This window comes from Nicotiana tabacum, chromosome 17 (assembly GCF_000715075.1).
Source record: "Nicotiana tabacum cultivar K326 chromosome 17, ASM71507v2, whole genome shotgun sequence".
Lineage (NCBI taxonomy): Eukaryota > Viridiplantae > Streptophyta > Magnoliopsida > Solanales > Solanaceae > Nicotiana > Nicotiana tabacum.
Window position 1 is genome coordinate 148550731 of NC_134096.1, and position 10513 is coordinate 148561243.

General features: G+C 40.6%; 1 protein-coding gene across 1 annotated transcript; it reads left to right on the forward strand.

The window, feature by feature from the left end:
- The first annotated feature begins 2263 nt into the window (after window positions 1–2263).
- LOC107766154 (uncharacterized) lies at window positions 2264–3019 on the forward strand. The gene has a single exon (XM_016584898.2). The coding sequence runs from the start codon at window positions 2264–2266 to the stop codon at window positions 3017–3019; it is 756 nt and encodes a 251-aa protein (XP_016440384.2).
- The last annotated feature ends 7494 nt before the right edge of the window (window positions 3020–10513 follow it).

Below are 10513 nucleotides of genomic sequence, written 5' to 3' on the forward strand. Positions count from 1 at the left end.
GCGTATGTTCGGATTTGGAATTGGAGATCCGTAGGTTAATTTAATGCATTTTGGCGAAAATTAGAAAGTTGAAGGCTTGGAAGGTTAAGAGATTTGACCGGGAGTTTACTTTGTTGATATCAGGTTCAGATTTAGATTCCCGGAGTTGATATAGCCCCGTTGTGTCATTGAAAACTTGCATGCAAAATTTGACATCATTCCGGGTTGATTTGATATGATTCAGCGCAAGTTGTAGAAGTTGAAAGTTTATAAGTTCATTAAGTTCGATTCGAGGTGCGATTCATAGTTTTGATGTGATTTGTGGCCTCGAGCAGGTTCACGTTTTGTTATGGAACTTGTTGGTATGTTTCGATGGGGTCACCAGATGTGTTTCAGGTGGGCTACGGGCCATTTCTCCATGTTTTGGACTACTAATTTCTGGTGTCTAATTATTCGAGATCGCGAAGTGCCATTCACGATCGCGTAGGCTGTTTTTTGACTGGCCATTTTTCCTTCTACGCGTTCGCAATGAATGGTCCGCGATCGCGTGCTTGTGAGTGTTGCTTCATCGCATTCGCGGTAGGTATTATGCGATCGCGTAGTGGGTGACCACGCTGGGGAAGCCGGTACTTTGCTCTTCGCATTCATATAGAGTTGTCCGCGGTCACGTTAGCTGAGGCAATGGTGAATCGCGTTCGCGTCCCTGATTGCGCATTCGCGTAAGGTTATTATTGGCAGCCTTCATTTTGTTTTTCGCGATCACGAGGAATGTTCCGCGATCGCGATGTGTAATATCTGGGCAGAATATAAAAGTACTCTATTTCGAGGGTTATGTCATTTTTATCATATCTTGAGTTGCATACCTAAGATGTGAGCGATTTTTGAGGGGTTCTTCACGTGTTGGATTGGGATAAGTATTCATTACCCAGGATTTGGTTTTATTTTAAGATTCCATCTTTATTTTTATCATTAAATTAGTGGTTTGAGTTGAGAAAACAAATGAGAATTTTGTGAAAAATTTAAAAAATATAAAATGATGATTTGAAGGACGAATTGATGCTGGAATTGGATAAATTTGGTATGGTTGAACTCGTATCGGAATGAATATACGAATTTTATGAATTTTATCGGGTTCCGAGGTGCGGGCGCGAGATTGACTTTTTGGGTTGACTTTTTAATTTTTATTAAAGATCGAAACTTTATTATCCGGAAGTTTTCATTGGGATCGTGACACGTTGTTATATTAACAATAGATTGATGTTTGCGAAGAGTTTATTTCTTGGTCTAATTAGTTTTCAAACCTTTTAATTCTTTGTTTTACAATAATATCCAAAAGGAGAACATATTTCTTGAAATGTGTATCTTCAAAATATTAAAAACGAAATCACACTAATAATTCGATAAGAAACAGGAGTACTTATTACTACTAGTAAATAGTAGTAACAAATATTTGTAAATGTAATTAATTTATCGTTACTTTCTGCCTAAAATTTTATAATAGGTAATATATAAATATTTACCATTTTCTCGTTTCAATTTTCCTTTTGACTAATTCACTCCCATTCATGTATTTATTCATAATATTATGGGATCGTGTGGCACGCCGTCCACTTATATATATATATATATATATATATATATATATATATATATATATATATATATATATATATATGATTGGTTTACACCCAACATTTGGTGTAAGATAATCAATATATAAGCAATTTAAGTGTTTGATTTTGATATATATGGATAAATTCTTGTATTTATGTAGAATTTCATTACAATTATTACCGCAACTTAATATATGTAATATCCTGATTTATCCCCCTTTTAGTACCACGGCATGGCATTGAGCCATAGAACCAACACAACATATTTATTTGGAGCCTGAGTTGGAAGTGTTGAACTCTTGAAGACCAAAATGTGTCTTCTGTCAATTATTTATAGATCAAACGCAAAAGAAGATCCTTTTTTAAATTATCGGACGTCTGATTAAAACATAAATAGCTTTTACAAAATCGTATTGTTTATTCCTCACTTGACGGGCACTCTATAAAAATGGCAGGACTATTCTTTTTAAACGGTTCCATTGCTGCAATAAATCCAAATTCCTCAGTCTTTTTCTCTTCTCTTAGTAATAAGCCAAAGCGTCATTCCCATAGCTTCCTTTTACTTCCACCGTTCTTCTTTCCCCCTACTCATTTTTCCTTTCAAATTTTCCCGAAACAAAATCAGTGAACTTTTCTATCTTTGGAAAGAGCTTGTATTCATTGCTTTTCAAATGGATGCTTTCGATTTCGGTAGTGAGAAAATAGAAAACAGAGTGATTCTGATATTCCACAGTTTCAAAAGCATTACGAAGCTTTTTCGCATCGTTGAGTTCTGTGTTGGAGTTTTTGTGCTCTTATGGAGCTCTACTCGGTTGCCTTTTGCCGTCAAAATCTCCGGCGAATATTTCCGGCAACTTATCTCCATAATACTTAGCCCTCTCTTCATTTTCCTTATTTGCAACGTCATCGTCCTCACTCTCCTCTTCAAGTCCGGCCGACTCTTCGGAGATTCCTCCTCAACTCTCTGTGCTAGCGCCGAAGCCGAACTCTACGACTCATTCGTCGAAAAGGAAGAGTGCTCCGGCAATTTCACCGCCGGTAACTCGTCTTCGCCGCCGGAACCGGAAGAGATTGTCTACCAAGACAAACAGACTGTATTGGAAGTGAATACTCGGACAATTTTTGAACCCGAAGAAACAGAAACGGTGACGGAGAAGGCATTTTATTCACAAGTTCCACGGAGAACTAAATCGGAGAAGTTTGAAAGAGGAAGTTATAATAAGGAAATAAGCGGAAATAAGCTTCGTAGATCGGAGACGGAGAGATGCCGGAAAATCGATAATTCCGGTGATCCGTCGGAAACGGTGTATCCAGTGGATGAATTAAGCAATGAGGAGTTTCAGAAAGCCATTGAGGATTTCATTGCTAAGCAAATCAAATTTCATCAGGAAGAGAAGTTGGCTATTGTTCTTCATAGCCAAGCATAATACTAAGTACTTTTCCTATTTACTGTATTGTCTATTAAAAGAAAAATAAAAATAAAAATTAGAGAACATAAAGTTAGAGTTAATGTACAGAGTGTAATGAATAATAGGAGTCGCAAATCTGTAGGGGAGAGTGGTTGATCTGAGCCGTTGATATTTGGAGTGGATAAAAAGATTCTGAGTGATCTGAGCCGTAGTGCTCGCTATTTTTCCAGAGTGAGCTATGGTTGTTAGGCTCGGAAATTTAGAAGTGTGTTTTATTTTTCCATCTTTGTATTAAAATTAATTAATTAAGATGGAAAAAGGAGGGAATGTATTCCCAAATTCCCACTTTAGTTATTCTTCTCCTATATTTTAAATTTCTTCTTTTTTGGATATATTCCACAAGAAAAATAAAGTTTCTCGTGAAATCAGTGTTAATCTATATAATAAACAAACGCTTGTCTTATAATGATAATCAACAAGATATCTCAACATACTTGGATCTAAGAAAATAAATTAAGCATGCATGTGTGCTGTGATGAACTGATATGTTGCAGATTTATATATAACACAAATAAAAATGCCCCTTTTCAGCCATTTAATCTTTAGCTTACAGGTTTTAGATGGATATGAGATGGTCATACAAATTAATAGAACGTAAAATTAAGCAAACACAAATAATGTTCCTTCTGGATAGAACAGAACATGGTAATCAATTCAATTGTAGAACCATATTTAAGTTGCTAAAATGCAGATTGCAGAACAGGTATTAGGTGATGGTAAAGTTATAATTTATATATGAGAAATATATAGTAGAGGAGAAGAATTTTTTTATGGAACTTGAAATAATAGTATCATGAGTCCCAGCACCCTTATTTTTAAACTTCCATTGCACTACAAGAAGTTGACGTCGCTTTTTTCCTAGAAAATTAGGGCTACGAAATTCCAGTGTTGAATATTTCTCAGCTAGCAGTGTGTCCTTGGCAATGACTACTCAAAAAGGAAAGAGAAAAAGAAATTTTATTCACAAAATTGTGGTTGTGCGATGTAATGTAAATAATGACTAATAATCACGTTTTTCGAGTATATACTTACAAATATTGATCGATGATATCTTGCACTTTTAAAAATATTTTAATGTAGCTATTTTTTGAGTATATACTTACCGACTTGTCTGTATGTTAGTGTACTTCTTGGCTGTGTTTCATCATTTTTTAAAATTCAGTTGATAAAAGCTTGCCTTTTAGGCCAGACTAGGGTATGAATTTTACCTAGCCGTAAACGTTTTCTCATTATTGCTAAGTATCATCTTGATTTGGAAATCTCCCCCGTTGTCATGTCTTGAGCTAGCTTTTCCTCTTATATAGATGGAGGAGAAAGTATTTTATTTACTCCATGTTAACTGGACTTTAACTTGTTGAAGCTGAGCAACTTATCGTAACTCGTAAGCATTCACTAAATATGGGGATAATTATAAAATGATCAACAGTAAATTCCACTTTTCAATTTGGATGACATCAGAGAATGGTGAACAAGCCAAGAAGTGAATGTTTATCACGTGAAAAGTTGGGCATGCCAAAATATTTGGAGAGCACAAGTTGTTTCTCTTCTATGCGAAGAAATGTTACTAGTTACTATCTACGAAAGAATTCAGGATTTAACGAAAAGCCTTTGAACCGAAATATCATGGGTTCTTTTAGAAACTATGAAAAGACCAAGTATGGAACATATGAAGAGGAAATCTAATTATTGGAACTTTGAAAAGATTAATTATATATGTATTTACCCGAAAAATCAGATAATGTTAAATTTGTGTATGGTTCTAAAGATATATGATACAATTTGATACAAATCGTATAAAGAGACAGAAATATGTGTATTTTTGATTATGAGAATGAGAATAATGAGCAAAAGGAATGAAAAAGATAAGGTAAAACAAGCACAGATATCTTTCAATATGAGAAGTGATCTTTTGTTACAGTGTATTCGGTCCCTCTATGCTTACAAAGATTCCCTATTTTATAATAGAGGGATCCTACTTTATTTATAATAAAATAAAGCATATAGTGGAGGACCCATGATGAATTGTCTCTTCCTCGATTCCCGCCAAGATTCTCTCCCTTAGTGCGGTTGTAACGGCTCTTGTCTGTGAGCTCGGTACTGGCTCGAACTCGTTATTGGGTCGAGCCCTCGGTTTTGGCTTGAGTTCGTCCTTCGGGGTGGGCGTAGCGCATTTTCGACCTCGAAGCAATGCCTTGCGGATCGATTTGGTCACGGGCTCGATAAAAGTATTGAGCTGACTCCTCGATCAGCCTTCGCACTCGAGGCTCGTTTGTACTGTCTTCGGAACTCATCCCAAAATTCCGCTTCGGTTGCTTACCATTTGAACTCGATCGAACGTAGGAAGGCCGAAATCTATTTCGACCGTATACAGATAGTCCCCTCGTTTTTCAGGAAGTATGTGGTGAGAATCGATATGATCTTCGACGGTTCGATCGGGTTATATGCTGACGTTTTCACAGGGCTCGATCATGACGTATGTGATAGCTGTCCCATTGATTTAGTTTTTCAAGGTATTTAATGCATGTCAGACGGTGGTCGGTCACCTTTGATATTGAAACGCCACGATGCAAACCTATAAATAACCCCTCCATCTAACATTTACCACTTTTACGTTTTCACTCTTCCAAAATTTCTTACCCTTTTCTCTATATTTCGCCGCTTGCAGAGCCATCTACACCAGCGTTTGGTGTCATCAACTTTTCATCTTTCTTTGCCTTTCTTTCTCTCATATCAATGGCCAAAACTTCAAAAACTGTACCTCAGAAGGAGAAAGCTTCTTCTTCACGGTCGTCCGGCGACAAGGCGCTGGTGGAGCCGCCTACCTATGAGTATGTTCCCGGCCCGTGTACTCTGAAGATCGATTTTAAGGTAGATAATCCTTCATCTGTTCCGGGTCGATGTGAACATGTGTCGATGTACATGTGCTCGATAACGGAGGGTCATCTCGAGGCTGTGAGGAAAGACTGCAACTACAGTTCTGAGGTTGTGTTGCAAATTTCCTCCCCCGAAGAGAGCGTCATCACTCATGTGGAGGGGTTTTTAAGTGTTTACACTTACCCCTTCACGTTGGGTCCCGTCGACCCAGTGATCATTGATTTTTGAAAAAGATATCAGGTCACCCTTGGTCAAATTCATCCCTCTCTATGGCGTATAGTAACCTTACTTCGCTTTTTCTCCAACAAGGCCAGAGGGCTGGATTTTTCCCTAAATCACCTCATACGATTGTATCGGCCTCAAATCTTCCGAGGACTAATCAGGCTTCATCATTGGGCATCGAAGGCTTTGATGTCGAGCATCGACGAAGACAAGGATCGGGGTTGGATGGGCCGATATATCTGGGTGAGGACCCGTGACCTCATTCCGGAAGAGAAAATGTCATTCCCCGAGGAATGGAATTTCGACCGTAAGTGGTTTTCATAAGATGCTGCTTTTCGTATCTTTTTCTGATTTTATCTGATGTCTTTCTATGATATACAACTGCCCCTTGGATGCCACAAGCGGTACCCGACCTCGAGGATTGGGTTCGGAAGTTGGCCTCGACTTCCTCTTATGCCAAACGCTCTTGGCGTGATTTGGCAAAAGGTAGATGGGAGGCCAAGAATCATGGTAAGGGTTACTTCTCGCGTTCTTCGAAACATTTTTTATGCTCCATTCATTACCGATTTTCTTTCATGCAGGTATAACCAAGGATGCCATTTTGAGGCCTTCGAGTGGTGAAGAAGGAATCAAGTCCCTGGTCCCGGAACCTGGGAAAGATAAGAAGTGAAAAGCTATCTCTCGGTCAGAGGACCCCGAGCCCAAAACTCGAAGGCTGAGGAGGAAGGAAATTGCTCTTTCGATGGATTCGGTCCAATGACTGAGAGAAGAAGAAGAAGAAGAAAAAGATGATGCCTCGGCTTTGGTGATCCGATCTACGAAAGCTGTCGAGGTCGCCAGAGCTTCTGAGCCGATGGCGGCTGTACTGGTCGTGGTCGGTTCCGGTACCCTGAGTCTCGACAGAGCGTCTCGAGCGATTCGCTTGGGAGTATGACAGTGGGTCATTTGCCTTCTCTTCCAACCTTTTCTGAGGAGGCGTTAAAGGAAGCTCGAGAATTGAAGACCCCCGATATGGGCGGAGGCTCTAGTGTAGGGGATACTTTTCGGGATTACTTTATTGGAGTCGATGATGCCTCCGACATTGGTGACGCTTCTATTCTCCTAGAAGAGGCCCAACATTTCATTTCTCGGGTAATGATTTTACGGTACTTGGTTTCTTCGTTCTTTTCCAAACTTGACTTGTGTTCTTTCCCTACTGTGCAAGCCATTAGTAGGTTTTGAGTCGACCTCAGCCAGTGTGAGGCCGAGCTTCAGAAGGTCTCGGGGGAGAGAGATGCCCTCCGGCTTCTTTGCAGCCAAAAGGACGAGGCTATAAAGGACCTCCAAGCAGATTTGGCTAAGGCTCGTGAAGAAGAGGCCGAACTAGATAAGCATGTGAGCCTCGTTCTGTTAGAGATTGGGTTTGACTCAACTGTGGAAGTTAACCCTTCGTTATCTCAGCTGCAGCAAAAGGTTGAAAAGATCGGGTTACTTCGGGAAGAAGTCGATCAGATCAAGGCTGAATGTAATCGGTGGAAGGAGACTATCGACCGCCTGGCTGCGGAAAAAGAAACCATCTTGGCCAAATTATTATCGGCTGAGGTTCATCTTCAAAGAGTCAAGCAAAAGGGTTCGGCCCAGGCTAATAGGATCGAGGAGCTTGAAACACGGCTTGCTGAGGCCAAGGTGGAGGTTGAGTCGTCAAAAGTCATAGCGGACAAGTCCATTGCCGTGTATCGGGCTGATGCCGAGGCTGCTCAGATGGAGGCACGAGAGGCGGCAGATACTGCCGACACTCGAACACATTGGATTGCCGAACTTGCTAAGTGTCGGTCTCGGAGGGAGACCCTCGAGGAGATACACGCTCGAGGTTTCGACCTTGCCGAAGAGATAAAAAAGGCTAAAGAGCTTGAAGCTGAAGCTGAAGCCTTGGCTTCTGATGGCGACGACGATGATGATGATGGTGGGATGGTAGCAAGAGTGGATCCGAGAATGGGGGGAGCCCGATAGAGAAGAAATAGCTCATGAGGATGACCAGGAAGCTTAGTCCTTAGTTTTTTCGTTTGTAATCAATCATGTAGATAATTTTGTATATAGACAATTTTGCCGACTTGCTTCTATTTTGCGAAGTCTTTATACATGCCTTATAAATGTTTTCACAAAGATTTAAACAACTTAATCAAATTCTGGATTTCGTAGCCTCTATAATCGAGCGAGTGCTTATTCAAATTTGAAGTGATGTAGCCCTTAGGCTTATTAGTCGAGTCAATGATTCGAACTCGAAGTAATGTAGCCCAAGCGTAATGGTCGAGTGAGTGCTTGCTCGAACTCGAAATAAAGTAGCACGTGGGCTTAGTAGTCGAGTGAATGATTCGACTCTGGATAAAGTGGCCCGTAGGCGTAGTAGTCGAGTGAGTGCTTGCTCGAACTCGAAATGAAAGTAACCCACAGGCTTAGTAGTCGAGTGGATGATTCGAACTCGAAGTAATATAGCACGTAGGCGTAGTGGTCGAGTGAGTGCTTTCTCAAACTCGAAATAAAAGTAGCCCATAGGCTTAGTAGTCGAGTGAATGATTCGAACTCGAAGTAATGTAGCCCGTAGGCGTAATGGTCGAGTGAGTGCTTGCTCGAACTCGAAATGAAAGTAGCCCATAGGCTTAGTAGTCGAATTTATCTTACCTTTGTTTGTGTAATAAATCTTAGAGTGAGTGCTTGCTCGAACTCGAAATGAAAGTAGCCCGTATGCTTTGTAGTCGAGTGAATGATTCGAACTCAAAGTAATGTAGCCCATAGGCGTAATGGTCGAGTGAGTGCTTGCTCTAACTCGAAATAAAAGTAGCCCGTAGGCTTAGTAGTCAAGTGAATGATTCGAACTCGAAATAAAGTAGCCCGTAAGCGTAATGGTCGAGTGAGTGCTTGCTCGAACTCGAAATAAAATAGCCCGTGGGCTTAGTGGTCGAATTTATCTTAACTATGTTTGTGTAATAAATCTCCAAATAGAGGAGTTTTTCTTGGATATAAGATGTCGGTAAAGAGGAGAACTTTCTTTGCAAGTCACTATACATGTGTTCATGTTTCGTGCCTGGGTTCGGGCCAACTACATGAGCATGGTTCGTTTTGACCATTTGGCTCTTACAACTTTTTCTATTGGAACCCTGTTGTTGCGAAATAACTTTCTTGCATCAAAACTTGATATATTTTAAGGCTAGTGCCCCTAGTATTCGAGGTCGATTGTAAAGAGGCCTCGTATACTATTGTAAGTGCAGCACGATCTTTGGTTGCCTCGTTAAAAACCTTGCCGAAAAAACCATTTGGGATAAAACCGGTCTAAGGGAAAAAGAGTGCAACACATGCTTTCAGATCTATGGCGAAGGGTCCATCTTAGCTCCTGCTCGGACTTCTGCGGGGGTCAGTTTTGAAATGTAAATGAATATGGAAGGGTCGTACCTTAGCAGTAGTATCGTTTTAGATGTGAAACATTCCAATTTCTTGATAGCTGTTTGCCGTTTACAATGCCGAGCCTGTATAATCCCTTTCCGACGTTCTCGAGAACCTGATATGGTCCTTCCCAATTTGGTCCTAGTTTTCCTTCGTTCAGATTTCGGGTATTGATGGTGACTTTCCTTAGTACTAAGTCCCCGGGCTTGAAATGGTGGAGCTTGGTTCTTCGATTATAATATCTTTTGATTCGCTGCTTTTGGGCGGCCAATTGGACGAGAGCAGCTTCTCGTCTTTCGTCTGATAATTCGAGGCTAGTGTTCGTGGACTCGTTATTTGATTCTTCCGTTGTGTATCCAAATCTGGTACTGGGTTCGCCGACTTTGACTAGTATCAATGCTTCGGACCCATATACTAAGGAGAATGGGGTCGCCCCCATACTAGATTCGACGTCGTTCGATATGCCCAAAGGACTTCGGGTAGGATTTCTCTCCACTTTCCTTTAGCGTCGTTCAGCCTCTTCTTTAGGTTCTGAATGATGGTTTTGTTCGTTGATTCGGCCTGTCCTTTCCCACTGGGGTGATATGGTGTTGATAATATCCTTCTTATTCTGTGGTCTTCGAAGAGTTTCGTCACTTTGCTGCCCATAAATTGTTTCCCATTGTCACATACTATTTCGGCGGGTATCCCGAATTGGCATATGATATGATCCCAGATAAAGTCTATAACTTGTTTCTCTCTTACTTTCTCGAACGCCTGTGTTGCAACCCATTTAGAAAAATAGTCAGTCATAAAGAAGATGAATTTGGCTTTACCTGGGGTCGATGGGAGAGGGTCGGCGATATCCATTCCCCACTTCATGAATGGCCATGGGGATAGGACCGAGTGAAGTTGATCTCTGAGTTGATGGATCATTGGTGCAAACCTTTGACATTTGTC

Excerpts from the sequence above, each read along its gene's own strand:
- LOC107766154 (XM_016584898.2), top strand. The coding sequence starts at position 2,264 with ATGGATGCTTTCGATTTCGGTAGTGAGAAAATAGAAAACAGAGTGATT.